The sequence below is a fragment of the Dipodomys merriami genome, unplaced genomic scaffold (assembly GCF_024711535.1).
Source record: "Dipodomys merriami isolate MVZ:Mamm:240054 unplaced genomic scaffold, mDipMer1.0.p SCAF_509, whole genome shotgun sequence".
In the NCBI taxonomy this organism is placed as follows: Eukaryota; Metazoa; Chordata; class Mammalia; order Rodentia; family Heteromyidae; genus Dipodomys; species Dipodomys merriami.
Window position 1 is genome coordinate 578336 of NW_027206079.1, and position 27167 is coordinate 605502.

At 52.4% G+C, this 27167-nt stretch overlaps 5 protein-coding genes across 11 annotated transcripts; 3 read left to right on the plus strand and 2 right to left on the minus strand.

Moving 5' to 3' along the window:
- Nucleotides 1-501: 501 nt before the first annotated feature.
- Nucleotides 502-7128, plus strand: LOC138810804 (forkhead box protein R1-like). The gene is made up of 6 exons (XM_069998078.1): nucleotides 502-637; nucleotides 4763-4837; nucleotides 4926-5185; nucleotides 5387-5613; nucleotides 6428-6666; nucleotides 7064-7128. Exons 1-6 carry the CDS (start codon nucleotides 502-504, stop codon nucleotides 7090-7092), a joined length of 966 nt encoding a protein of 321 aa, XP_069854179.1. The 3' UTR covers nucleotides 7093-7128.
- Nucleotides 7129-9504: 2376 nt separating this feature from the next.
- LOC138810778 (centrosomal AT-AC splicing factor) lies at nucleotides 9505-14477 on the plus strand. The gene is made up of 11 exons (XM_069998033.1): nucleotides 9505-9675; nucleotides 9762-9925; nucleotides 10350-10448; nucleotides 11029-11095; nucleotides 11182-11244; nucleotides 11516-11580; nucleotides 11865-11970; nucleotides 12509-12539; nucleotides 13859-13948; nucleotides 14064-14196; nucleotides 14273-14477. The coding sequence occupies exons 1-11, from the start codon at nucleotides 9508-9510 to the stop codon at nucleotides 14331-14333; spliced, it is 1047 nt and encodes a 348-aa protein (XP_069854134.1). The 5' UTR covers nucleotides 9505-9507; the 3' UTR covers nucleotides 14334-14477.
- On the minus strand, nucleotides 14450-16101 carry LOC138810780 (small ribosomal subunit protein eS25). Its single transcript, XM_069998037.1, has 5 exons — nucleotides 15993-16101; nucleotides 15715-15810; nucleotides 15332-15515; nucleotides 14584-14682; nucleotides 14450-14494 (listed from the first exon to the last, which is right to left on the minus strand). Exons 1-4 carry the CDS (start codon nucleotides 15993-15995, stop codon nucleotides 14588-14590), a joined length of 378 nt encoding a protein of 125 aa, XP_069854138.1. The 5' UTR covers nucleotides 15996-16101; the 3' UTR covers nucleotides 14450-14494; nucleotides 14584-14587.
- A 165-nt stretch (nucleotides 16102-16266) lies between these two features.
- LOC138810779 (trafficking protein particle complex subunit 4) lies at nucleotides 16267-19990 on the plus strand. 2 transcript variants are annotated; one of them, XM_069998036.1, is made up of 5 exons: nucleotides 16267-16425; nucleotides 16884-17058; nucleotides 17894-17997; nucleotides 19026-19152; nucleotides 19675-19990. In XM_069998036.1, exons 1-5 carry the CDS (start codon nucleotides 16293-16295, stop codon nucleotides 19751-19753), a joined length of 618 nt encoding a protein of 205 aa, XP_069854137.1. In that variant the 5' UTR covers nucleotides 16267-16292; the 3' UTR covers nucleotides 19754-19990. The 2 variants fall into 2 exon arrangements, with proteins under 2 accessions (XP_069854137.1, XP_069854136.1); XM_069998035.1 differs by having other exon boundaries at nucleotides 16350-16583.
- A 1006-nt stretch (nucleotides 19991-20996) lies between these two features.
- On the minus strand, nucleotides 20997-27167 carry LOC138810781 (glucose-6-phosphate exchanger SLC37A4). 6 transcript variants are annotated; one of them, XM_069998039.1, is made up of 10 exons: nucleotides 26802-27167; nucleotides 25682-26034; nucleotides 24783-25015; nucleotides 24223-24466; nucleotides 23405-23563; nucleotides 23167-23252; nucleotides 22577-22690; nucleotides 22313-22378; nucleotides 21839-21977; nucleotides 20997-21725 (listed from the first exon to the last, which is right to left on the minus strand). In XM_069998039.1, the coding sequence occupies exons 2-10, from the start codon at nucleotides 25827-25829 to the stop codon at nucleotides 21559-21561; spliced, it is 1356 nt and encodes a 451-aa protein (XP_069854140.1). In that variant the 5' UTR covers nucleotides 25830-26034; nucleotides 26802-27167; the 3' UTR covers nucleotides 20997-21558. The 6 variants fall into 6 exon arrangements, with proteins under 6 accessions (XP_069854140.1, XP_069854141.1, XP_069854139.1 ...); XM_069998040.1 differs by lacking the exon at nucleotides 26802-27167 and adding an exon at nucleotides 26595-26772; XM_069998038.1 differs by lacking the exon at nucleotides 26802-27167 and having other exon boundaries at nucleotides 25682-26772.

Sequence of the window (27167 nt, forward strand, 5' to 3'; positions counted from 1 at the left end):
GTCCTGAGTTCAAGCCCCAGGACTGACACACAAAAAAACAAAACAACAAAAACACCACAATTGGGGAAGCTTAGTGGTAGCTCAAAAAGCAAGCATGGCTGGATGGCTTGATCCCCGACACCATGAACATGCATGATGATAATAGGAACACTCACCCCAGCCAGGCAAACGAAATCACCTTAACCCTCCCTCTACCACCTGCCTAGGTGAGATCCTAGCTAAGCTGCGTAAAACCTGTGGGGCCGAGAACGTGGTTCCTCCCCTCCCACGATCCCCGGGCCTCTGTGGGCCGTGGCGGTGCCCGGGCTGGCGGCGGCGGCGGCGGCGGCTCTCCCGCGCGCCCGCCGCGCAGAGCACGAGGGCGCCGTGGGGGGCCCGGGCGGGAGGCCGGGGCCGCGCACACCTGCGCTCGCGCCCGCCCGGCCGGATATTGGCGCCCGCGCAGCTGCCACGCGCCGCCCGCCCTCGGCGCCCGCCGCGCCCGCCCTCGGCGCCCTCACCATGGACCTGCATCTGCAAGACCTCGACTTCTGGGCCGGCCTCCACGGCCAGGTCCCGGGGCTGCTGGACTGGGACATGGGCAACGAGCCCTTCCAAACCTTTACCACCGTGCACCTGCCCCCGGCCGAGCAGAAACGTGAGTGGGCGGGGCGGGCGTGGGCCCCGGAGGGCCTGCGGGGAATGGGCACGGGGGTTCGGAGGGCCTGTGGGGGGGTGGGCATGGGGGTTCTCAGTCTGTGGGGGGGTGGGGAGAATGGGGAGTCTGAGAGCCTGGGGGGGGATGGGCATGGGGGTTTGGAGAGCCTGCGGGGGCGGGAGGAGGTGGGCGTGGGGCCCGGAGGGCCTGCGAGGGGATGGGCACGGGGTTCTGAGAGCCTGCGGTGGGGGTAGACCGGTGGGTGGGGGTGCGGCCTGGAGGACCTTCAGTGGGGAGGGCCTGCGGTGGGGGACGGGCAGGAGGGCCTGCAGTGGGGATGGGCATGGGGGAGGGCCTGCAGTGGGGGATGGGCAGGAGGGCCTGCAGTGGGGATGGGCATGGGGGAGGGCCTGCAGTGGGGGATGGACTCTGGGGGTTCTGGAAAGGCTGAGGGGTAGAGGGAAGGCTTTCAGTGGGGATAGGTGGGGGAAGGTCTGCAGAGGGGGATAGGTATTGGGGGAGGGTCTGTGATGGGGGATGGGTGTTGGGGAGGGTTCCAGAAAGTGAGTCGTGGGATGGCAAGGGGTCCGCAGAGATAATAGGTGTTGGAGGTCTGGAGAGTTGGGGGGGAGCGGGGAGACTGCAGGCAGCTCCTCAGAGCCCAGTCTCTCTCTCCCGGGAGGATGGCTACCCCGAGTGGAGCACATTTTTGGGGTGGGGGGGTCCCCGAGATCCCTGGCCCTCCCCCACCGTGCATTTACCGCCCAGGGTGGAGTGGATTGGTGCAGACTGGACACCCCCTGAGGGCGGCCACTCCCACTTGCCCTCTCCCCCTCCAGTGTTCTGGGCATCTCTGGAGCCCTTCTTGGCCCTTGCTTGGCACACCGTGTGCTGTATTTATTTCCCTTTTTTAAATTTTTTTTAAACTCTGCTAATGTTTGTTAATGCCAGAGTGTGTTGCCTGACTCATCCATGCACTCGATATTTGCCCACCCTCCGGGGCTTTATCATTTGGGGCCTCAAGTGTAGGTTTTTGTTTGTTTTTGTTTTATGTGGGATTTTTCTGTTTGTTTTTTTGGTCAGTCACAGGGCTTGAACTCTAGGCCTGAGCTGTTCCTGTGCTCTTTAGCTCAAGGCGAGCACTCTATCACTTGAGCCACAGCACCACTTCCAGTTTTCTGGTGGTTCATTGGAGATAAGTGTCTCATGGACTTTGCTGCCTGAGCTGGCTTTGAAAGTCGATCCTCAGATCTCAGCCTCCTGAGTAACTAGGATTACAGGCGTGAGACACCCACGCCCAGTGCAAATGCTATTCTTTTGGAGAGATGCTGCTCATTCCACCCTTATAGCCTTCACCAACTATACAAACCCTAATCCATTTGCTTGTGTACTACATGCAGTCCAGTTCCTCCTTATTTCTTATAGTATGCCCTCATCTGCATTTTGTGTTGAAGGGATGTGACTTGAGTTTTTACTCTGCTTTTATGCTCACAGCTGCAGGTCTACCACTCAAACCCTGCCTCCACTGTAGTGTTTTGCTGATTAATTGGAGATAATCTCTCCATCTTTTCCACTGGGCTGGCTTCAAACTGTGAAAGGAAGGGGTCCAGTTTCCACTTTTATAATTCCTTTTTCACCTAAATGGCCTTTGACTCTGTTGTCATATTTATCAGCTACATATATATATATATATATATTTTTTTTAAATCTATCTATATACCTCCCCTCCCCCCCTCCATCCCTGAGCTCTCTTTTGCTCAAGACTAGTGCTCTACCACTGGGAGTCACAGTATTAGTTCAGGTTTTCTGGTGGCTATTGGAGATAAGTCTCACAGACTTTCCTGCCTTTGAACTATGATCCTTAGATCTCAGCCTCCTGAGTAGCTAGGATAACAGGTGTGAGCCCCCAGATCTACTTTATTATTTTTAAATATAAAATGTTATTGTTATTCAGGTGTTGTGCAGAGGAGTTACCATTTCATAAGTCAGGTAATGAGTACATTTCTTTTTTTTTTTTTGGTCTGGTTGTGGGGCCTGAACTCTGGACCTGGGTGCTGTCCCTCAGCTCTTCAGCTCAAGGCTAGCGCTCTACCACTTGAGCCACAGCGCCACTTCTGGCTTTTTTCTTTTTGCTTATGTGGTGCTGAGGAATTGAACCCAGGGCCTCAGGCATGTAAGGCAAACGCTCTACCACTGAGCCACCTTCCCAGCCCTCTTTTTTTGGACAGTGTCACCCTTCTACTTCCAGCTTGTTTTTTGGTTGTTTATTGGAGATAAGTGTCTTACAGACTTTCCTGCCCTGGCTAGCTTTGAACTGTTAACCTCAGATCTTAGTCTTCAGAGTAGCTAGGATGATACCATTGTGAGCCACTGGTGCCTGGAGAGATTTTCCAGTTTTGATGCTAGTACAGGAATAGTATCAATGGTCTTATAGCCAGCAAACTTGCAATCTGACTTGGTTCCTTTGTTTTGTTTCCGAGATAGGATCTCTCTATGCAGCTCAGGCTGACCCCAAATACTCAATCCTGACTGAACCTTCTGACACAGACTACTGGGGTTATAGGAGCTTACCACCATGCCCGGCCCACAGTTGCTGTACTTTCAGTGGTTTTTTAGGGTGGTTATTTGTTCATTTGCTACAGGGTCTTGATATGTGGCTAGACTGGCCTCCAACTTGAGATTCTTCTGCTTCAACTTTCCAGGTTCTGGGATTACAGGTGTGCACCACCACATGGAGACTTGTTAGTGCTTCTAATAATTTGTATATTGGTACTGTATGTTTTTCCCTATTAATCATGTCTTTCTGTGATAGTTTAGCCTTTTTCTTTCCAATGTAGTAGCTATACCTGTATCTTCTGTTTTTCTAGCAGCACTGTGTTGAACACTAGCAATGTGATGGACATCCTTTCTAACTATTGAACTCTCTGATAATGTATCATCATTTCCCAAACAAAAACCTTCCATGTAACATGACTGATGGCACTGTGGGCACAGAGAGCAGGGCAGCTGTGAGACAGTGTTCAGGGGTTAAGAGCAAAGAGAATTTAGCTTTAGGCATGTTGAATTTGAAGCCAGTTATGGTCCTTCACACGTCATCCTCGCACTTGGGAGGCTGAGGTAGAAGGATTACTGATTCGAACGAGTTGACAGCTTTCACATCAGACCTCACTGCTCTGGGCACTGGGACTGGCTTCTCCTGTAACTGACTCCCAGCTGTCCCCCAGTGGCAGTCCCATCTTTCCAGTAGCCTCTCCCCCGCCCTTTCCCCTCTTTATCCTCTTAGAACCCCCATCTGTGCAAGCAGCACTCAAGCTTTCTCTCTCTCTTTCTTGTTCTCTCCTCCATCTCAAGTTTTCTTTAATAAAGCCCATCTGTTCAAGTCATTCCTATTCCAGACTCTTCACTGTTCACTTTAACTTCCAACAGTTCCTCTACTTTTTCTGTTGCCAAAACCTGGGAGGAACTCACTTCACCTTTAAACACTGTCCTTAATTACAAGTTCCATGTCACTAAAGAGTGATTTCCTGGGCTAGGAATGTGGCTTCATGGTTAGAGTGCTTGCCTAGCATACATGAAGTCCTGGGTTCAATTCCTCAGTCCCACCTAAACAGAAAAAGCCAGAAGTGGTGCTGTGGCTCAAGTGGTAGAGCACTAGCCTTGAGCACAGAGAGGCTCAGGGACAGTGCCCAGGCCCTGAAGTCAAACCCCTGGACCAAAAAAAAAAGAAAAGAAAATTGTTTGAAGTGTGTGCAGACAACTCAAGTAGCAACTAGCAGCCAGTTGTATGGGTAAACTAACAGGGAAATCTGGTGTGGACGTTAAGGATTTACGGGTGGGGACTGAAGCCATGGGTGTGTGTGAGATCATCTGGGGACTGAACTTGTGAAGTGACAAGGAAAGCATGCAGCCTGGGTCTCAGTGGTAGAGCACAGCTGCAATCCCCAGCACCACTGTCCAGGGAGAATGGGCTGGAGGCGGGAGGAAACCCAGCCGTGCCCCCTTAGCATCAGTACCTCCCAGGCCAGGTCAACACCTGCTTCCAGACACCCAGCAAGGCCCAGGAGCCTCCAGTCACAGTAGAAACACTGCCATGTCTTGACTCTCTTCTTACTGTGTTTTTGCCAGTTGCCAAATACAAACTCAGAATAGTTGAACCACCAGTATTGCCTTTGGATAAAAAGTATGAGGCTGATGAAGATGGTGAGTAGAGAGGTATGCTGGGGCCCAGGGGCATCTAGAGCCTGTGAGCCACGTCAAAGACTCGCTGTCCCCTTTTTGTTCTGCACAGACCCAGATATCGAGCCCAACCTGTGGATGTGGGTAAACCCCAACATCGTGTACCCACCTGGCAAGATGCAGGTCAAAGAAGCTAAGTGGGCACGTCCGTCGAGCCCTCCTCTCGCCTCCCAGCGATCTGTGAAGAAGGAGGAGGACAGCTGCTCAGAGGCCACAGAGGAACAGCTGCAGCAGCCTTCCTCCAGCTTGGGGTCACCCTGTGAGAAGCCAAAGCGGAGCCAAGCTGCTGCCCCTCCCCCTTGCCCCTGGGAGGTACGGATGGTATGGGCTGGCAGTAGGCAGGGTGGGCCCGGGGATGAAAGCATCATCCTTTGGGTTTCTTAGAGACAGGTTAACAGGTTTAGGGCTGGGGAGACTCCCAGATGTTGGTCTTAGACCATTCCCCCTCCAGCCACTGTACCCCAGAAAGAAAGCCAAGGAGTCAGGACCAGTTCCTGCTCTGTGCCCCTCTAGCTTGCGGAAGAGGAGGCAGCCCAGCACCAGGACGACAGCTCCTCTGTGGCCCTTGCATCCGCTCATCTGAGGGGCCCCCTCCAGAGTCGGAGGCTCCGGCAACCCATCAGCTCAGAGGGCAGGCTCTGGCCCCGGCCTCCCCTCAATTACTTCCACCTAATTGCCCTGGCACTAAGAAACAGCCCTCCCTGTGGCCTCAACGTGCAGCAGATCTACAGCTTCACTCGGTATGCGCCCGGGGGCAGGGGAGGGACAAGGCCCTGGGTCTCATGTTTTCTAGTCTGCCCCTGACCTCACTGACTCGGTTTCCCCATTTGGATCTGAGGTCCTATGCCTCCCCAATTCTCTTTTCTCAGGCAAATAGGGGCCTTGCCCACATACAAGAACACAGCTCCCCCCATCCCCAGGCTTTTTTGTCTTAGCTCTCCTGTAAAATACAAATTCACCCCCCAACCTGCCTGTCAAGATTACCCAGTGTAAAGTCTGTTTGTCCTAGGACTGTCCTGCCAGGTGCAGCTCTCTGAATCCCAGGGCCCTGGAGAGCCAGATGGAAAAAGGATTTGAATGTAATGCTGGGTGTGCATGCAGGTGCTCACGCCTGCTCACACAGAGCTGGAACCCAGGGCCTCACAAGCTGGGCTGTGCTTTAGCTGAGCCGCAGCCCAGGCCCTTCATTCAGCTACCGACCATAGTCAAGTATCCATGAGTACATGGGAATTTCTCGGACGGTTTCCTAGTGTTAGAAAAAGAACCCAATCCCTCAGACTCTCCTGGTCTGCTGTTTCTGCTGTAGTCAGAAGTCCTAATCCCCAAGGAGGGAGGGAAACCAGCCTGAGGCTGGGGGGGGAGGGGAGACAGTGACCTAGGCTTACAAAAGAGGGGAGGGGTAGGTTTTCTCCCCTGCTTAATCAGCAGAGGGCAGTTCTGGGCCAGCTGGGCATTACCCCCCTTGAGAGAAGGACTAGGCCCCAGGGGAGAAGGCTGGGGAGTAAGGTCTACCCCACCCCACAGCAAATCTTTGCCTTTCCTCCCTGTCCACAGACAACACTTCCCCTTCTTCCAGACGGCTCCGGAAGGCTGGAAGAACACGGTCCGTCACAATCTCTGCTTCCGAGACAGCTTTGAGAAAGTGCCTGTCAATATGAACATGGAGGCCGGCACGCGGCCTCGATCCTGCCTCTGGAAGCTGACTGAGGAGGGACACCGCCGCTTTGTGGAGGAGGCCCGTGTCTTGGCTTCCACTAGGATGGAACGCATCCAGCAGTGCATGGACCAGCCAGGTGTGAAGCCTTGTCACGCGTGGGCCCAAAGAGGGGGACCCAAGGCTGACTGTGGCAGCTTGGGCTACACTTGGGGGCATCTTCTGTAGAAAGCCGAGAGAAATCTGGCTGTCTGACAATACCTGCCCGTGGAGAGGCCTCGCCAGTGACCTGGGGACAGGGACTTACCTACAATGGACTGAGAAGCAGCCAGGGGCTGCTGGCTGCTCATGCCCTAGGGGAATGGTGCCACAGACAGGGGCAACTCGGCCCTTCTAGAGCAGTTCAAGAAGCCACAGAATCTTGAGCCTTAGAATCTTGAGCAAGGGGAGGAGCTGGCCTGTGAAAGAGCACTCCAGATTTGGGGAACAGCAGTTCCAAACTGCACGTTACTTTGAACTTCTTTCTTTTCTTGCAGATATGATGCCCTTCCTCTTTGACCTTTAAGAAGCATAAGTTCCATATGGCTTATTAAAGTTTCTCTGCATATTATATGTGTGTATGTGTGGTCTTTGTAGATGGGGTTCAGTGCCCACTACATGGGTGAAACTGGCACTGGTTAAGGAGCTGCTGCTCAGCACAACAGGGCAGGCCTCAATAGTAACTGCGGTAGGAGCTAGTGCACGAGATCACACAAGGGCTGTAGGAAAGAGATTTAAAGAAATGAGATGCAAGATGGGACATAAGGGGTTTTTGAGATAGGATTTGGCTGAGCATCCCAGGTTGGCTTGGGACTTGAGATCTGTCTACCTCAGTCTCTTAAGTGCTGGGACTACAGCAGCCATGATACCCAATTTTTTTTTTTTTTCCTGAGACAGGGCTTTCTTGTTTTCTTTTTTGTCGGTCGTAGGGCTTGAATGCTGGGCTTGGGCGCTGTCCCTCAGCTCTTCAGCTCAAGGCAAGTGCTCTACCATTTGAACCATAGCACCACTTCTGGTTTTCTGGTGGTTCACTGGAGATAAGAGTCTCACGGACTTTCCTGCCCGGGCTGGCTTTGAACCTCGATCCTCAGATCTCAGCCTCCTGAGTAGCTAGGATTTACAGGCATGAGCCACCAGCACCCGGCCTGAGAGACAGGGTTTTCTATATAGCTTGAACTCATAATTCTCCTGGTTACAGGCATGGATCAATATACCCAGCTTGTAGCATCACTTTATTTATTTACTTAGTGCTGTCCTAGGCCTTGAACTCTTGCTCCACTTTACTCAGATCCTTCCCAGGAATGGAGGCAGAGGGCAAGTTCACAGAGAACCTTCAGGGAAATCCCCCAGTTTCCTTGTTAGGGTTGCTGGGATTAAATTTATGTGCTATCATGATTGGCTTCTGGTGTACTTTTTTTTGTACCAGGGCCTCAATTTTTTTTAATTTCCATTGTGGGGCTCAAACTCAAGAGTCTAGACGCTGTTCCTGAGCTTTTTTGCTCAAGACTTGTGTTCTATCATGTTTAGCCACAGCTACACTTCTGGTTTTCTGGTGGTTAATTGAAGATGAAGAGTTTCAGAGACTTTCCTGCCCTAGCTGGCTCTCAACCCCAATCCTCAGAGCTCAGGCTCTTAGGAGCGCAAGCATGAGCCACCAGCATCCGGCTCCTCAAGTTTTCTTGACTTAATGGCTCTGCTGGTGTTCTACTACTGAAGCCATATTCTAGCCTTGTTTTTGTTTTGTTTTTATTTTTTTTGCTATTAGTTGGAAGTAAAAGTCTCAAGGACTTTTCTGCCTTAGCTGACCTGAAACTGCCACCTTTCATATCTCAGTCTCCTGAGTAGAATTACAGCTGTGAGTCACTAGTACTTGGTTTATTTGGTAGCTTGGTGCTACCAATTAGCAGGACGGTAGCTGCATGTTTTCTGTTCTCCATCTCTGAACAACTCTGACTTTAAGGAGACTATTAACTGCAGACCACTTGGGTTTTGAAAGTTTTAACCTAGTGGACCACTGGGTACAAACTGTTAACATTCCCGCATGAATCTAATTCCTTCACTTGAGCTTTTCCAAAGGTTCTGGACTATTAGATATAACCCCAGTATTTAAGCTTTTCAACTATTAACAAAAAGATGCCTGGTGTTGTGGTATACTCCCATAATCCCAGCACTCAGCTGAGGCACGTGGATTACATCAGGAGTTCAAGGCCCGCCTCGTCCACCTAGCAAGTTCCAAGCAGGCCTGTGCTATCTAGTGACATCCTGTCCTAACTGTCGCACAAAATGACAGGCGTAGTAAAGGACCCTGGGATTCTGGGGCGGAGACGTGGCGCGGTGGGAGGGAAGTGGCACAGCGCGTGTGAGGCTCTCCGTACCAGGCCAGCACCACGCACACAAAAACAGAAACTCCCCCACGGACGGCTCTGCGCCGTTCCACCAAGGTCAACGTTTCATTCTTCGGGTAAGTAGGAGGCGCTTACCTGTGCCAGAGAAAGCCCTGGGCTCCGCGGAAGCTGCGGGTCCCTCGGGTCATCTCTCAGAGCCTTGTAGGTAAAGACTGTGGCTCCGGAGTGGGAGCAGAAGGTTCCAGGCTCAGAGAGATCTCCCGGGGCTGAACCGGATACACTGGGGTGTGGCAACAACTGTACGCGGGGAAGGCCCAGGAAGCTGGGAATCGTCTGGAAAGAGGCTTGGAACCCCCCCAGGCCTCGCCTTTCTCGCTCTTTGCGCCGGCGCGGCCCGACCTCTCGCCACGGGCGTCGGGGAACGCCGGCCGCCGCACGTGGTTTTCCCAAGAACGGCGGAAGTTGGGAGCCGAAAACGCGCGTCCCGCGCAGCCGCAGAACGGGTTGCAGTGTCGACGGCCGGCCGATAGGGGGCGCCAGGGCCCCTGCGTCCCGCCCTGCCCCGCCCCGAGGGGTCAAGGGTCAAAAGTAAGTTGATGGCGGCGAATCTCCCGCTGGTGGCGGAGGTTCGTGATCCAGAGCTGATGGCGCCGCCGCAGCGCTGCCCTCTGTGCCGCCAGACTTTCTTTTGTGGCCGCGGGCACGTCTACAGCCGGAAGCATCAGCGGCAGTTGAAAGGAGCTCTGGAACGACTCCTGTCCCTGGTGCGGACGCGGGGCTCGGGGCGGGGATGCGGGGCGGCGCGGCGCGGGCCCGCGCGGCTCTGCTCAGCCCAGCCTCGTCCCCGTAGGTGGAAGCGGCCCGCAAGGCCATCCGCGCCGCCCAGGTGGAGCGGTTCGCGCCGGAGCACGAACGATGCTGCTGGTGCCCGTGCTGCGGCCGCGAGGTGCGGAGACATCTGAGCCACGGAAACCTGACGGTGCTGCACGGGGGTCTGCTGGAGCACCTGGCCAGGTGGGCGCGGGACGGGGGTCTGCTGGAGCACCTGGCCAGGTGGGCGCGGGACGGGGGTCTGCTGGAGCACCTGGCCAGGTGGGCGCGGGACGGGGGTCTGCTGGGGCACCTGGCCAGGTGGGCGCGGGACGGGGGTCTGCTGGGGCACCTGGCCAGGTGGGCGCGGGACGGGGGTCTGCTGAGGTACCGGGGGCATTATCGGTCTGCGCAGTAGAAACTTTATGGCCGCCGCGGTCCAGTAGTGAGTCACTGCTCACCAACTCAGCTTCATTGGATGAAGGGAGAGTGGAGATCTTGAAGAGCGGCGGCAGTACTCCTCTGCCTTGCTTGTCCAGGGCAGGGATCCCCTGCCAGTATGTTATTTAACCTAATGCTCATATTCCCATGATCAAAATCTGAGATGACTCATCATTGTCATTTTCAGCCCAGAACACAAGAAAGCCACCAACAAATTCTGGTGGGAGAACAAGGCTGAGGTCCACATGAAAGAGAAATTTCTAATCTCCCCCCAGGACTATGCACGGTAAGTCCTTGGTTGTGGTTATTAGCAAAGATGAAGTAGCCGCGTTGATTCTTTCAATCTTTGCCAGTTAGATTTTTTTTTTTTTTTTTTTTTGGTCGGTTGTGGGGTTTTAACTCTGGGCCTGAGCTCCTCAGCTCAAGGCTGGTGCTCTATCAGTTTGAGCCACAGTTCTATTTCTAGCTTTTTGGTCGTTAGTTGAAGAGTCTCTTGGACTTTTCTGCCAGGGCTGGGTTTGAACTATGATCCTCAGATCTCAGTTTCCTGAGTAGCTAAGATTCCAGGCCTGAGCCTACAATCAGTGCCTGACTGAGTAATTGATTTTCTCAAGTGTGATAGCCTAGAATATTACTGCTATTGGAAGATGCCTGCCAGAATATTTAGACTTACTTCTCATGTTTTGGCAAAAGAGGTGTAGATGAAGGGGATATGACCAACATAGTAATCTGGATGAGATACATACAGAACAGTGTTTAACATTCTTTTGTGAGTTTTATCAAAATTAAAAAAAAAATAATGTACCTAAGAGCTTTTCACAAATGATGGGCTGGGGTTCTAGGCCGATTTGTCCCTTTTCTTTTAGATTTAAGAAATCTATGGTGAAAGCTTTGGATTCCTTTGAGGAAAAAGAGGATGAGGTGATCAAACAGGTAAGTAAGAAAGGCTCTGAAGAAGCCCATCTCACGATACTGACCCCCATGATACTGAACTGGTCTGAGCATCCTTTCTCCTACAGATGGCAGCTCAGATCCGTGAGGTGGAACAGAGCCGGCAGGAGGTGGTCCGATCCGTTTTAGAGGTTGGTTTTTCTCCGAGGATCCAGAGCAGTATCCAAATCCACTTATCCCTGCTTTCCTAGATCCAGCCTTCCAACTTGCAGCTCTTCTCAGAGAAGTCCGAGACTCCATTCCTATCTGCTTGGCTTGAATCCCCTGTGGGCCAGGGGCAAGCCTGGGCCATGGTGATGTGGGTGGGACCTTCCATGATACTAGAATCTGGAGTGTGGGGGCATGGCCAAGATAGGCTCTTAAGCACCTTAGACACATTTATTTTTCCTGAATCAAACTCAGCCTCAGGCAGAGCCAGAACCAGAAGAGGGCTCTTCAGCACCAGGAAGCTGGAAGGAAACAAACAGGTAGGAGTTGGGATACATCTGGCCTGTGGGCTCTGTATGGCTTACAAGGTCATTTGGTCTATGATGGGACACATGCAGCTGCTCACCAGCTGCCTATATTGGTAATTTTGTATGACCTAGAAAAATGGTACAGCCAAATAACTGATGGCAGGAAAAAGGTGGCTTGTTGTTGTTGTTGTTGTTGTTTTAATGTGAGTGGGGAATGGGAGGAACATACCTAAATGTTTCTATCCTTATGGCCCAAGAACCTCACCTGGCAGCCTGGCTCCCCGTTTGTATTTCAGCCAAATAGCCTGCAGCTCACAGCAGCCCTCACAGCTGGACCTGCAACCTGCTCCTGAGCTCGACTGGATGGAGCCAGGCCAACCTCTCACGTTCATTGGTCGTCAGGTACAGTGGACTAGCAAGCCAGAATGCCACAGTCCCCTCAGTCTCATAATTGCCCACCTGGCTTTTCCTGCCATGGGTACGTCACTATCCCACACTCAGCTCACTTTCCAGAACATGTAAGTTTGTCCTATTAACTGTAACTCCTGTCTCAATACTGGGACAATTTCTACTCGCCCTGTATCACCTGCCCTGTCAAAACCCACACTCCAGTGTTGAGATGGTGCTGTAACACTTCCACTCATACTTTTCTTCCTCAGCTTTGTCATCTTTGTACAGGTCTTAGTTGTCAAAACTGGTCATCTATTACAAACAGATGTGGCACCATTTAGTTTTCAATGTACTATGTGTAAAGTAAGCCTCTCTTTCACAACTCTCTCTACATATATCTTAAAGACATTCTTCTAGACACATCCACTATTAAGACCGAGACCAGGACTGTCCAAAAGACCTAGTGTATACTCTGCAACAGGATTAGCATTGCGGTGGTTTCCTCTCTGGCTCTATCTTATCTTAGATCTTTTCTCCATTTCTACTACAGGATACACCTGGAGTTGGTAACATCCACTCAGGTAAGGCCCCAGTGTTTCTAAAACTAGAAGCAGTTGAAACCCCAGAATCACTTTATTAGTCAAATGCAAATGAAAGTCTTTATCACTCCCTCCAAACATCTTAAAATGTTAAGACTGATTATACTAAGTGTTGGGCAAAGATATAGTGAAAACAGAACTTTCTTACACCCTTGATAGAAATGAAAAATGAGGGGCTGGGAAGGTGGCTCAGTGGTAGAGCACTTGCCTTGCATGCATGAGACCCTGGGTTCGATTCCTCAGCACCACATAAGCAAAAAGAAAAAATCCGAAAGTGGTGCTGTAGCTCTAGTGGTAGAGCGCTAGCCTTGAGCTGAAGAGCTGAGGGACAGTGCCCAGGCCCCATGACCTGACCCCCCCCCCAAAAAAAAAAAAAAAGTAAAATGATACATTGGGAAAAAAATGACCAGCCTTTCCACATCTACCCACTCAAGACAAACTCTTTCACACATGTATGTAAATGTTAATGGCAGCCCAAAATTAGAAATAATCCAATGTCCATCTACAGGTACCTGAATTAACTGAACATATTACATACGTAACAAACACCAGCAGTTACAAGAAAAGACAAGCACTTTACTTAAAAAATACAGGCACCAAAAATGTGCAATTAAGCACCATGCCTCAAGCCTATAATCCTAGCACTGCTCAAAAGAAAGCTGAGGTGCTGGAATGTGGCTTACTGGTAGAGTGCCTGCCTACCCTGCCTGAAACCCTGGGTTCAATTCCTCACTACCACAAAAGCAGAAAAAAAAGTGGCATTGTGGCTCAGCCGGTAGAGAACTAGCCTTGAGCAAAAAGCAGCTCAGGGACAGTACCCAGGCCCTGAGTTCAAGCACCAGGACTGGCCAAAAAAAAGGGCTGAGGCTGATGGTTAATGTCTGTAATCCTCATTACTCAGGGAGCGGAGATCTGAGGATTAGGATCTAAAGCAACCCAGGCAGCAATATGTGAAAGTCCTTAATTTCTCTAAGCACCAGAAAACTCGGGCAATGAGTTCAAGCTGTAGGACCAGCATGCAAGTACACAAAAATAACAAGGGCTGAGACCTGAGAATTTCATTTCCAAGCCAGAGCAGACAGACTAGAACAAAGTATAAGCAAGTACCTTTTCAAGTCTGTCGACTGTTTGAAACTAGTTGAGGACCTTTAATATCTTAGGATTTTTCAAGAATACTGGAGCCTTTCTAGTTCAGTCAGGCACAGTAACAGCCAGCCCATGTTCCTCAGTAAGGATGTTTCTTATCTCATTCCCCAGTACCACTAAAAGTACTCTTAATTCTGGGTTGGGTCTTTCTCCAGGTGCCACACCTCCCTGGATGATCCAAGATGAGGAACACAGGTCTGGAAACCAACCAATAGGACCTTCCTATGAAGAATTTCTTAAGGAGAGTAAGTTTAGAGCTGTTGCATAAGGAGGGTGCAGTAGCACATATCTGAAGCACAGGCAGTGTCTTGCCTGGGCTATGCATTTACGAAGCCAACTAAATCTGTTTCCTTACTGCAGAGGAAAAGGAGAAACTCAAGAAACTCCCCCCAGACAGAGTAGGGGCCAACTTTGACCACAGCTCTAACACCACTGCAGGCTGGCTACCCTCTTTTGGCAGAGTGTGGAATAATGGGCGTCGCTGGCAGTCCAGGTATGGGTCCATTTGGGACTCCAGCTTGCCACTGTCTGGGGTTGTCACCATCCTGTTAACCTTTATTTCCTTTCAGGCATCAGTTCAAAACTGAAGCTGCAGCAAGAAACAAACAGTCACATACAGAAAAAAGCTGATTATTCCCATCCAGATATTCTTCTAGTCACCATCAGCTGGAAGGCACTCATATGTATGACCAAATACTTTACAACTTTATAATCGCTTCTCTTAAAAAACGGACACACTCATTCACTGGTGTAATAAAGTTTTATTTTTCCAAATGTACAGCTGATTGTATCTGTTAAAAGAAAAATTAAGAATCAGAACCAGAGCCTTGAAAAGGAATGTATGCTTGTACATTGTTAAAATTCTTGGGTCTGTGCTCACCTGTTCATGCATCTTCACCAGCAGCCGGGGCATCTCCACCTTTAGTATTTCTAGTGTAAATTACTTGAGCTCTGTGCTTTGAGACTAACTTGATAAGTCCTAAGGAAAAAAGAGCAAAGCTTTCACACAGTAGCACTTAGTTATACTATAAACCTTACACGATTGTTAATTCTACTTGCAACTAAACTAAATGTGGCACTCAGACCCATTACTGAGTTTTAAAAGTTCAAGGAGTCGGTAAACAATTACGCTCTGAAACCTTTTATACGTTTTAAACTTTCTCAATACAATAACTTAAAGGAGCAATTGCTGGCTTAAGTGGTAGAATTGCATAGCAACTCTAAGCACAATTATTCCCAGCACTGGAGGAAAAACATTTCCTCTTGCCTGGCATTGGTGGCTCATGCCTGTAATCCAGCAGGGGCTGAAAAGTCCCTGTGAGACTCATCTCCAGTTAGCTATCAGAAAACTGTAACTGGAGCAGTGGCTGAAAATGGTAGCGAGCTAGCCTTGAGCCAACAGTTCTCAGGCCCCAAATATAAGTCCCACGACCGACAAAAAAAAAAAAAAAAAAGAGAAAAGTTTCCTCTTAATTCTACATGATTTCAGACTAGGCTTTCTTGAGGAGTGGGTCGGTGGACTGAGTGCAGGGTCTCCCACTTCTTTTCTCTAAATCTCCCCAAATACTCCCCCAGGAAAAGTAGGGCAGGTGAGTCTTGACAATTGAATCCCTGAAAGCCCTCCTCACCTTTACTAAGCAGCTCCTGAAGGGCTGCCCTGGCCAGGGAGCCACGAATCTTCAGCCTCTCAGAAACCACAGCAGGGGTTATGAGTTTATAGTTCGGAACTTCCTTACAGAGTTTGTCGTAAGTGGCTTTGTCAAACAGGACGAGGTTGTTGAGTTTATCCCGAACTTTGCCTTTGGACCACTTCTGCTCACAAAAACAAGGGAAGCCAATCAGTAATCCCGACAGAAGCGCTCGTCTCCCCTCCCCGCAATTAACAAGCGCCTGAGAAATCCACGGGTTTTGCACGGGTGCAACGTCCCTGGGGCTTTGAACACCTGTAAGTAACATCAACGCATCTGTGAGCAGACGCTCCACTGCACTTCGGAGAGCCCGCCTCCCCTACCTTCTTCTTGGCCTTGCCCCCAGACTTGTTTACTGGGTCCTTGTCTTTCTTGGCCGACTTCCCGGCATCTTTCTTCTTCTTGTCGTCCTTGGGCGGCTGTGGGGAGGAAGCAGAGCAGGGGTGCTGAGGCGGCCCGCGCCCCGCCGCCGAGCACGTGGGGCAGTCCCCGCGCGCCGAAGCCCCGCCCGCACCCAGGGGCCCTCCGGCGGGGTCGCCCGCACAGCAGCCCGGCCCCGCCCGGTACCGAGAACCACGTCGCTTCGCACCCCAAAACTCACCATCGCAAGGCCTGGAGAGCGGGAGACACCGCTGCGGCTTCGTCAAGATGTCGGACAGAAAGGAAGTGCTCCTCTCCGACAGACCCAGAAACCTCAGGCCGCCGCAAGTACTTCCGGGGCGAGGGGCGGGGCCACGCGGAGGAAGTTGGGGGCGGGAAGGGGCGTGGCTACGCTCCACACTTGACGCGGTCGCATTGCTCTACCCGGGCACTGGGGAACAGGAAACGACTTGCCAGGTCCCGGACCAGTTTCTCCGCATAACTGGGTCAGCCTGCAGCTCCGAATGCGCACGCGCCGCAGATGGTGGGCGGGGTACTGGGAGACAGCCGGCGGAGTGGGCCGGGCAGGACCTGCGACGGCATTTCCGGGGCGGGGACGTCGGACAGAGGCCGCATCCGGGAGTCACCGCGGCAGCCATGGCGATTTTTAGCGTGTATGTGGTGAACAAAGCTGGCGGCCTGATTTACCAGTTGGACAGCTACGCGCCACGGGCGGAAGCTGAGAAAACGTTCAGTTACCCGCTGGACCTGCTGCTCAAGCTACACGACGAGCGGGTGCTAGTCGCCTTCGGCCAGCGCGACGGCATCCGGGGTGGGCTGGGCGCGGGCCGGGGGCGGGGCCAGCCGCGGCGGAGGCGTGAAGGGGCGGGGCGGCCGGCGTGAAGGGGCGGGGCCAGCCGCGGCGGAGGCGTGAAGGGGCGGGGCGGCCGGCGTGAAGGGGCGGGGCCAGCCGCGGCGGAGGCGTGGAGGGGCGGGGCGGCCGGCGTGGAGGGGCGGGGGCAGCCGCGGCGGAGGCGTGGAGGGGCGGGGCGGCAGGAGCGCGGCCTAGGAGGGTCCCGAGCAGCGGAGCCCGGGGCTGTAGCAGTGCTGACCCTAGGCCTCACCTCTGCAGTGGGCCACGCGGTGCTGGCCATCAATGGCATGGACGTGAACGGCAAGCACACGGCCGATGGGAAAGAGGTGCTGGAGTATCTGGGTAACCCTGCTAACTACCCGGTGTCCATTCGTTTCGGCCGGCCCCGCCTCACCTCGAATGAGAAGCTCATGTTGGCCTCCATGTTCCACTCGTAAGTACCCCAGCCCTTCGTAGCGCCGCGGGCTTGGGCGTGCCGTCGGTTGGGTTGGCCTGGTTCTGCGGGCGGGGCCAAGCTTTTCTATACCTCCCTCGCTGGAGCGTTCGGTTCGTGTGAAACCAGCTGATCAGGGATGTTTAAATTTTCGGTAGTACAGAGGTGAGATCTGGCCTGAGTTAGCCTCTTTTCTCTGAGCCTTAGTGTCTTCATCTTGAAAGGAAGGCAACTGAATTAATGACCTTTAAAATTAATAACTGGTATGAGATGTGCAGGGATGGGCCTAGCGGTGGACTAAGTAAATATGCACATAATCCCCAGAGTGTTTGTTTTACCCGGAGTTTTCAGTGTAAAACATTTTATAGCAAAACAGGAATGGTGGGAGCTGTAGCTCAATGGTAGGGCACTTAACGTAGTAAAATATGTAATGGAAAATAGAAGTCATGTGAATTTGAAAGAATTATTTTTGTCGGTTATGGAGCTTGAATTTGAGTCCTGGACGCTATCCCTGAGCTCTTTTTACTCAAGGCTAGCGCTCTACCACTTTGAGTCACTTGCAATTTTCTGGTGGTTAATTGGAGGTAAGAGTCTCATAGCCTTTACTGCCCAGGCTGGTTTTGAACCAAGATCCTCAGTCTCAGCCTCTAGAGTAGCTAAGACTTCAGGCATGAGCCACCAGCGCCCAGCTGAAAGAAATTTTGACACAGCTGCTAGATAGTCTACATTAACTCTCCTGACTATGCCAGGCTGTAAAACAAATTGTCGGCAGGTAGAATCAGCTTAATGGAAAAGTGAGGGGTGCATTCCCGACTTGCCTCCTTTGCACACACAGGCTCTTTGCCATTGGTTCCCAGCTGTCTCCTGAACAGGGAAGCTCGGGCATTGAGATGCTGGAAACAGACACATTCAAACTGCACTGCTTCCAGACACTGACAGGTATGTGTTTGTAGGTAGGCCAAAGGGATGGGTGATTGACCAAAGACAGGTTTGGTAAGCAGGGGTGGTGTCACACTTTCTATTTACTGGCTTTGTGAAGCCAGGGCCAATATTTAATCTGAAGCTGGTATTTCTTATGGTTTTTTTTTGGGGGGTTGTCCGGTCATAGGGCCTGAACTCTGGGCCTGGGCGCTGTCCCTCAGCTCTTCAGCCCAAGGCTAGCACTCTACCACTTGAGCCACTTAGGCTTTTTTTTCTTTTTTGCTTATGTGGTGCTGAGGAATTGAACCCAGGGCCTCAGGCATGCAAGGCAAGCACTCTTACCACTGAGCCACCTTCCCAGCCCCAGTATTTCTTATGTTACTCAGCATGTTCAGCTCTAGCCGTCCTAGGTTCAGAAAATTCACCTAATTAACATTGCACACACAAGAGAATTTTCGAGTGTTGTTCCAAAATGAAACTTGAAAGCCAAGTGAAGATGGCCTTATCATTGCTTCACTCCCTAGTGCAGATAACGGAAAACTCCCTGCGCTTGTCCTGTTTGGCACTGAGGAATTCCAAGAGTGGGAGTAAGTGGCACAGCTAGAACTAGAACCTGGTCTCAGCCTGGGTGATAAAAGTCACAGCATTTGGGGCTGGGAAGGTGGCTCAGTGGTAGAGCGCTTGCCTTGCATGCTCGAGGCCCTGGGTTCGATTCCTCAGCACCACATAAGCAAAAAGAAAAAAGCCGGAAGTGGCACTGTGGCTCAAGTGGTAGAGCGCTAGCCTTGAGCTGAAGAGCTGAGGGACAGCGCCCAGGCCCAGAGTTCAGGCCCCACGACCGGAAAAAAAATCAATCAATCAATCAAAAAAAAAAAAAAAAGTCACAGCATTTCTTTGGCCCCTTCTGCTTGATGAAGTAATAGATTAAAAACTTTTTTAAAAAATCACAACAGTCTTTTACAAAATTGAAAAGGCTTTCCTATACAGAATGACATTACTTACTGCATTTTGTCCCTCTGGTATAACCATCCTTGGCCTCTCTACAGGGATCAAATTTGTGGTACTGGCAGACCCCAGGCAAGCTGGAATAGATTCTCTTCTCCGAAAAATTTATGAGATTTACTCAGACTTTGCCCTCAAGAATCCATTCTACTCACTGGAAATGCCCATCAGGTAGGTGAGCCTATTTCCCAGACAGTGGTCAAAGCATTGTACACCTCCCCCAAATCATGAAGTTTGAGAGTACTTTTGTTTTGGTTTTTATTTTGGGTCCGGTTGTGGGCCTGAACTCTGGGCCTGGGCGCTGTCCCTCAGCTCTTCAGCTCAAGGCTAGCGCTCTACCACCTGAGCCACAGTGCCACTTCCGGCTTTTTTCTTTTTGCTTATGTGGTGCTGAGGAATCGAACCCAGGGCCTCATGCATGCAAGGCAAGCACTCTACCACTGAGCCACCTTCCCAGCCCCTTCCCTTGGAATTTACATCTTTAAAGTAGTGTTTCTAAGTGGTGCTGTGGCTCAAGTGGTAGAGCGCTCGCCTTGAGCTGAAGAGCACAGGGACCCAAGCTGAGTTCAAGTCTCACGACTGACAAAAAAAAAAAAAAAAAAAAAGTAGTGTTTCTGCTGATTCTGCCTGTATACCCCAAGTGGGAAGGAAGCCTCAGGCCTCACACTTTTCTGTCTCCTGGATTTGGCCTAGGTGCGAGCTGTTTGATCAGAACCTGAAGCTAGCCCTGGAGGTGGCAGAGAAGGCTGGAACCTTTGGACCGGGGTCATAAGCTAAACTGGCAATGGGCTTTCAAATTCTGAAATCCTGGGCAGGGGTTCTTCTGTTTCCACTCTAGTGGGGATCCTGTTGCAGCAGCCTTGGAGTGTACTTGAAAATGGGGCAGTCCTGAGCTGAAGTGTTTGCTCTCTTCCCTTCTGTATATATCAAGGTCCTGCTTCCTGACTGTACAGATTTATTTATGGAGGAGGTAGGACCATAAGTGCTCTAATAAACTTTCTTAGTTCCAGTCTGTCCTGATGGTGTTTGGGGAAAAGGGATGGGGTGAAGTAGGGCAGATGGCAAGGGCCAGCTAGGCATGGTAATACATGCTTACAATCCCAGCTACTTGGAAGGCGTAGGTAGAATTGTGGTCCAAGGCTAGCCCAGACAAAAGTGAAAAAAAAAGAAAAAAAAAATGGGGGAGGACGGGGTAATTTCAGGGTAAGGAGATACTGTTTTGGGAGACAACAAAAGTGTTAATAAATGAGCATCTACTTTGAATTATGAACCTTGGATGTAGTGTCAGAATTGTTATTGATTTCCTGGAGGGGGGAGGGGCTGAGATAGTGCTGGTGGTGGAACGATTAGCCAGCGCTTAGAGCCAGGCTTTATTGCTTTGTCTCACTTCATCTGCACCCTAACACCAGGGGTACCTTCTCTTCCAGATGAAGTGGACCAAGGTGTACCTATCTCCATGTCTCAGATTCTCCATGCCAGTCACTGACAGTCTAGTTTTACACTGTTTTCTGACCAGTCTGTGAACCATGACCCCACTACTCAATCAAGTTATTTAACCTATTACCTAGCAGTTTTGTCTGGGAAGTGATCATTGATTATACAACACTCAGTTGAAGGCATAAGAGGCCTGAGCTTAAGGGCCCCATTAACACTTCATCTTCCCTATTCCAGGGAAATGAAGTCTTTCTTTTTTTCTTTAAGTTGGTTGGCTTGAACTTTGGGCCTAGGCATGTCCCAGAGCTCTTCAGCTCAAGGATAGCATTCTCCCACTTGAGCCACAGTGCTATTTCCTGTTTTCTGGTGGTTAATTGGAGAAAAGAGATAAGACTTTCCTGCCTGGGCTGGCTTTGACCACAATTTCAGATCTCAGCCTCCTGAGTAGCCAGGATTATAAGTGTGGGCCACCAGCGCCCGGCCAAAGTCTTCTTTGAAGTGGAAAGAAGCAGTAATGAGAGTAATTTCCCAAAGAAAAGCTGCCTAGTTTCTGTTACCCCTTTTGAAAAAATGAGTCACTGTTTAGTATCAAATCTAGTTTTAATCTTCTGTAACAAGTCATCTTACCCTCCCCTCCATCTCCCTGCTATACCCAGGGTACCGGCTTGCTTTCTTCCTCCAGAGCCTAAGGTACTGGCAATAGCTTTGCTCACTCTGGAGAGGACTTAAGGCAGAGCAGAAGTCACTCGCCATTAGTGCCCTGCAACTGCAGAAACAGCCTTACCAAGTGGGGACTGATAGAACTGAGACAGGACAGGGCCCAGAAGGGGAAGAAAGGTGTAGGAGACGTCAGGATGTATATGCAGGGGTTGCCTGTTTGAAGGCAGGGCATGAGCTAATGTCCAGGAGCAGAGGTTATTGCTTAAATATAGGACTGGGAGCTGGGACCTCATGAGCCACTAATAAACTTTCAGTGCCACCTGGGTGAGGGAGACATTGCACATACAGAAAAATAGGTTCCAGTTGGAAAGACAAAGGTTCCAGTCAAAGGTTCCATCCTAGCAGGAGCCGCCCGCTCCCTCCCTGCATCCTAACATTTGAACGGGGAGGCCACTGCAGAAGGCGCTCCAGAGCCGGCACTCTTCACTCAGCCTTCTTGGGTACGCGGCCCATCTTGGTTCGGATGTTTCGGAGCAGGAAGAAAGCGGCTGTGCTGACTGCACAAATCACCTCGGCCACCCAGAAGGCTGTGCTCCAACTGTAATGCTTGGCGATGGTGCTGAAGGGCAGCCCGGCCAGAAAGCCGCCCACTGTCAGGAGGGAGGGGAGCTGCCTGAGCTGAGTGTGAGGGGCAAGCCAGTGGGGGGGACTGGCGCAAGGCACAAGTGGGGACAAGGCAGCTACTCTACAGGGTACTACTTACCATTTGCCATGAGTCCCACAATGGCGTGAGAGGTGCCACACAAGTTGGGAGGGGCACTCTCATTGGCTATGACTCCAAACAAGGCAATGGGACCATAGGAGGAGAAACCAAACACAGCTCCCAACACCAGGATCCAGATCTGCAAGGGCAGCGCGGGGTGCCATTCAGAACCAGAAAGCAACCTTCCTGCCTACCTCTGCCAGATCACAAAGTCTTTGGCCACCAAAAACGAACTCTAACAAAGGGACAGTAAGCTACCCCCTCACCCAAGTCCCTAGTACAAATGACAACACTGAGCTAGAATGCTGAGCCAGCTCAAGGAAGGCCTATGTGGGCAGGGGAAGGAGGTAGAGAAGTCCTCTCCTGAGCTGCATATTGGCTGATTTAGAACTTGCTGGACTGGTTGGGACAGGCAAAGGGGCAGGACAGTGGCGAGACAGACCAGGAATAAAATGAGAGACCACTTTAAGGCACCTCGTGCTCCGTAAAGCCCGTGAGCTCAGCGAGAGGGTGAAGAGCCGGAGTCCAGAAAGCAACATCCTAGAGGAGCAGAAGAAAGAAGAAAAGCAGGCCCAGAGTAGACAGACACCAGAGTACAGAGGCGAGATCTGAGGGGCAACAGATCAGAAGAAGAGCAGCAGGGAAGCTGGCCCTGGATGGAGCCAGGGAGGGGCCCAGTCACAGTGGTCCTTGCTCTGTCTCCTGTGCATAGCCCTTGGCCAGGCTTTCCATATTTACCTTGGGGGAGTCACTGGTCACTGTCACCCGGAAGAGGTACATGGATGCTGTCATGCCAGCCATCATGAACAGCAACAGGCCATGGCGGGGGTTTCCGTAGACAGACAGCCCTGCCTATGAAGATAGTCCAGAGACTTCAGGCCCTCAGAGCCCAACCCAGCACCCCCACGGTGGACTCTGACACAGCAATAGGGCTGCTGCTGACAGGTCTGTGGCAATCCCATCACAGTTCTTGGCTCTGGGAGGCCCTGGGCCTTGCTCATGCTGAGGCCAAATTCCACAACATCCTGTCCTCCGCTATGGGGCAGGTGTACAGCACGTGCTGGGGAGCTGTACCCAGTCCGTCCCCACCCCCAGCTTGCCTGGGGCACTGGAGAAGCCAATTTAGACAGATTCTGGCTCTCTCTGACATCAGTTGAAACCCTTTCCCAACAACCTATTGTCCCGAAGTAAGGTAGGAGAAGCCTGGACTCATTCCCACCTGAACCAGCTGTGCCAACCAGCCTCCGTCCCACAACTCTTGTCTCTCCAGGGCTTTTCCAAGCCATGCAGAGAAGACTCAAAGGGAAGACTCCCTTTGGCCCACTCACCTTTGCCATGGCTCGGTCTGACAGGTAGCCAGCTGCGATGCTGCCTATGAGACCCCCAACCTCCAAGGCACTCATGTAGGAGCTACCTGCAAGGGGGAGTTGTGATGGGAAGAACGAAGGAGGGGAGGGTGAACCAGAGGTACCCAGGGCTCAAGGAACGAATAAAGGATAAAAAGAAGCAAGGCCTGCATTTCTCCCCTGTAGGACCCATTTTTTCCCACCCCAACACCCATCTTACCCACAAGGGCAGACTGTCCTTTCTCCTGAATAAGGAAGAACTGGCCCCAGTCTGTGCAACAGGTCTTGACTCCAAACACTACCAGGTAGCCGGTGGAGAGCACCCATAGGTAAGGGGACAGCAGCAGCTCCTGAAGGGTGCTGTCTTCCTTTGAGGAGCCTAGAGGTGGGAGGGGCCAGACAGCTTTCAGGTGTTGTGTTTTGGGTGGTGGTGTTTTTGTTCCTTGTGTTCAGTACTGGGAACTGCTATGCAAAGACTCATGATGCCCCCAGCCTTTTTAGCTGTGTGCTTTTTTGTTGTTGTTTTTGAGTCTATAGCCCAGCCTGGTCTGGAACACACCATCCTCCTGCCTCCACCTCCCAAGTGCTAGGGTTGAAGGAATGCATCCTCACATCTAGCCTCAGGCTTTTTGCTCTGCTGTCCTACCCCAACTGCACCCCTACCATTCATCAACTAGCCCCAGGGACAGAGTCCATGGGCACAACCAGGACCAGTGTGACCGGGAGCCCTAAAGCACCTGTTTCCCTTTCCCCAACTCTGCTGCAAGCCTCAAGGAATGACAGAGAACTGAGAACTAGAGCAGATGAGAGAAGACAATGCAGCCACATAAACTTGGGATGCTGTGCAGGATGCTACTCCAAGGAAAGACCAGGACATGACATGAGTCGCAACACCTGTTTGCTCTAAGGATGGAGTTCTACTTGTTTCCCACCCGCCCTCCTTGCTAGCCCTTCCCCTGCATCCACCGGTTAGCACAGGATGTGGCAGAGGGCTAATTCTGCTAAGCGAATGATGGATGAGCGTGGGTGAGGGCTCACCCTTCTTGCCCTTGGAGGGGGTAGGGTCCAGGTTGCGGAGTCCAACATCAGCAGGTTCGTTGTGGATGAACAGCAGGCAGAGGAAGGAGACCACCACACACAGTGCCCCAGACATGGTCAGCGTGCTGCGCCAGCTATAGCTCTGGGCAAGGATGGTGGCCAGGACAGGACCCAGCCCTCCGGCCAGGTTCATGCTGGTTGACAGGATGGCCCACCACGTGCCAAACTGGGATGGCTCAAACCACTGTGAGGCAGAGGGGGGGAGAGTAGGTACCTGGCCCACAGCCCATGTTGACAGAGGGGCTAGGGTAGGGCAGACCCGGCTCATATTACAAGGATGAGGGAGAAGGTAGTTCCACTTGGCAGGGCAGTACCCTCATCTGCCACCTGACCCTACCACTCCGACTCCTAAAATATCTTGACAAGCAATAGAAGCCGGCTGGGAATGCCTAAGGAAACTGCTGTGGGCTGGGTCAGAAAGAGTGGGCAAGAAGGGGGTGCCCACACCCTTGTCCAGTACCCTTCATGCTAATCCAAACAGGTCTACCAGATGAACACACCTTCCGAAGGATCTTCCCACAGGGAGGCCAGCCCAGTCCCTGTGCTAGGCCATTCAGGAACCAGAGAGCAGCAAAGACAGGCACTGTGGAGCTCCAGGAAAAGACTACATTGACCAGGCCAACCAGAAGCAGTCCAGAGGAGAAGAGCCAGCGAGCACTCATCTGATCGGACAGCACCCCACTCACAAACTTGCTGATGGCATAGGCTGCAGACTGGCTGCTGGTGATGAGCCCTGCAGGGGAGGGGAGCAGGGAGGAGGACACCTGGGGAGTTAGGGGCAGGGCAGAGGCACAGGAAGGGTGGAGGAAGGCACGGGGTCAGGTGTGCAGAGGTGCCCAGCAGGATGAGACAGGTTCCTTCCCCAAGGAACAGGAGGATCTGTGTTCGAGTCCTGAGGTTCTCACAGGGCCTGAGGCCTGTGCTACCTCTCCTGCCTGCTCCAGGGCCAAGAAAGAAGCAGCTCCTCTCCCTGGGATCTGCAGGCACCTCACCAATGCCAACCCAAGGCCTCTAGCAGTTGCCCCACCTCTGGACATGGGGTGAGGGACTCTCATTCCTTCTGGAAGGTAGCATGTGTATCAGGCCATATGAAGTCTTGGTGCCATCCTCCCTTCCCCCGCCCTCCCTGGTGCTCACCTCCACCTCTGCAGGCTCACATAGGTGTGAAAAGCTTACTCTGAACCCAGCAAACACACTCATCATGAACAGTGTCTCTGAGAGCGCATGTGGGTGACAGGCACACACACCAATACACAGCGCCAGATGACTGGCCAGAGTCCTGCTGTGCGGACGCTTCTAGCATGCTACACACCCACACACATTACACTGCCACACACACTCAATGTGTCCTGCTGGTTCCAGTGCTCCAGACCCGCCACCCTTCCCTTCCAGGGCTTACCCAAATCATCCTTGTCCAGAGGGATCTCTTCCACCAACGATGGCATGACAAAGGAGAAGGTCTTGCGATTGTAGTAGTACAGGCTGTAGCCCCCAAACATGGCTGTGAATATCACAGTGCGATAATAGCCGTAGCCTTGGGCCTCCATGGTGGAAAAGAACAGGCCCTGCCAGCCAGGACACTGAGCTCCAACCACAACACCACAACACCTCCGACTACTCCTGCTAGAGGCTCTCAGTGCCCAGATCTGCTGAGCTGGGTTTTTTTCTGCTCCCTCCTCCACCCAGACTCCCTTTATAGCCGCCTTCTGGACAATTATTAAGCTCTAGGCGGCTCCTAGGGAACCCAGTGTCCTGAGGGAGACAAGAAAACAGGAGATTACTGAGAGCCAAACTGGGGGGGTGAGGGGGTAGGGGTCCCTGAGGGAAGGCATGCCTGAGAGCCAGGCCAGAACCCTGTGTCCCTTTCCTCCTTTTGCATTGTCCTTCTGACTGTGAAAGGAGCTGTGATTAAAGGCTCAGCCTAATTACTTTTGTCTGCATGAGCCCAGGGGAGGCTGGGCAGAGCAGAGCGGCCCTCTACCCAGCCCTGCTCCCTCAGTGAGGGAACCTCAAGTTCAGGGAGGATTCACTGAGGACTTCCTGGTCGTGAGGCACAGCAATGGGCTGCAACTGGCTTCCACACTGTCCCTTTCAATCTGACACACACCCCCCAACAACCCTACCTCTAGAGGTAGGCCTTCTAGAGGGGACCTCATCCAGGGCTTACCATAAGTGGGGTGTAGCTTTCTTGACACAGTAGCCCCCCTCATCCTAGAAGAACTAGACCAAGAACCTAAATACGCTTTTTCCCTACCTACCAGTGACAGTTTAATCTAATCGGGCACAGGCATTAACGACCATAAAACAATTACAGCAGTATTCCACAGTGACTTCACACACGGTGACATTCTCCCACCGCGGCTGGCCTCCTCCTGACCGCAGTAACTAGAACACGCGAAGCCAAGCCGCACAAGTTTCGCGGGGGGATCCCCTCCCCACGCGCCCGGCGGGGACACACAGGAAGCCCGCGGGCTAGGCTGGGCCAGGGCCACGCAGAGCCGCCCCTGGGTCCCCATTACCCTGCGAGGTCCGTCCGGGCTCGGCCTGCGGGCGGGTGCGCGGCGGGCCCGGGCGGGAGGGCCGAGGCGCCCGGCGTCCCCGGCCCCCGCATGCCGCGGCTGCTCCGCTCGGCTAGGCAGCAATTGGAGCGGAAGGTCGGGCGCAGGGCGCAGGGCGGTCGCACGTAGTCCCGGAGGCCCCTGGCTCCAGCCGGGCGGAGGCGGCTCGGCACCTGCCCAGCCTCGCGTCCTCAAGCCACCCGGGACACCCGACTCCGGGCTGGGGAGCCACGGGCCCGGCGGCGGAGCCAGAGAGCTGCGGGGGCCCCCGGGCCCGGGACATAAAGGGGCGGGGTCAGCGCTTCCCCCGGAAGGGCCGCCGCAGGA

Bases quoted from the DNA above. Each gene is read 5' to 3' on its own strand.
- LOC138810804 (XM_069998078.1), top strand. From the start codon at position 502: ATGGACCTGCATCTGCAAGACCTCGACTTCTGGGCCGGCCTCCACGGC. The intron at 638-4,762 runs GTGAGTGGGCGG...TGTTTTTGCCAG, and splicing joins GCCCCCGGCCGAGCAGAAAC to TTGCCAAATACAAACTCAGA. The intron at 4,838-4,925 runs GTGAGTAGAGAG...TGTTCTGCACAG, and splicing joins GTATGAGGCTGATGAAGATG to ACCCAGATATCGAGCCCAAC.
- LOC138810778 (XM_069998033.1), top strand. From the start codon at position 9,508: ATGGCGGCGAATCTCCCGCTGGTGGCGGAGGTTCGTGATCCAGAGCTG. The intron at 11,096-11,181 runs GTAAGTAAGAAA...TTTCTCCTACAG, and splicing joins AGGATGAGGTGATCAAACAG to ATGGCAGCTCAGATCCGTGA. The intron at 12,540-13,858 runs GTAAGGCCCCAG...GTCTTTCTCCAG, and splicing joins AGTTGGTAACATCCACTCAG to GTGCCACACCTCCCTGGATG.
- LOC138810780 (XM_069998037.1), bottom strand. The intron at 15,516-15,714 runs GTAGGGGAGGCG...TTTTGTGAGCAG, and splicing joins GGGGCAAGGCCAAGAAGAAG to AAGTGGTCCAAAGGCAAAGT. The intron at 14,683-15,331 runs GTGAGGAGGGCT...TTTTTTCCTTAG, and splicing joins TCAGGAGCTGCTTAGTAAAG to GACTTATCAAGTTAGTCTCA.
- LOC138810779 (XM_069998035.1), top strand. From the start codon at position 16,409: ATGGCGATTTTTAGCGTGTATGTGGTGAACAAAGCTGGCGGCCTGATT. The intron at 17,059-17,893 runs GTAAGTACCCCA...TTGCACACACAG, and splicing joins TTGGCCTCCATGTTCCACTC to GCTCTTTGCCATTGGTTCCC. The intron at 17,998-19,025 runs GTATGTGTTTGT...GCCTCTCTACAG, and splicing joins CTGCTTCCAGACACTGACAG to GGATCAAATTTGTGGTACTG.
- LOC138810781 (XM_069998039.1), bottom strand. From the start codon at position 25,829: ATGGAGGCCCAAGGCTACGGCTATTATCGCACTGTGATATTCACAGCC. The intron at 24,467-24,782 runs GTGTGTTCATCT...TCTGCCTCACAG, and splicing joins GTGGGAAGATCCTTCGGAAG to TGGTTTGAGCCATCCCAGTT. The intron at 23,253-23,404 runs GTAAGATGGGTG...TCCCCCTTGCAG, and splicing joins AGGACAGTCTGCCCTTGTGG to GTAGCTCCTACATGAGTGCC.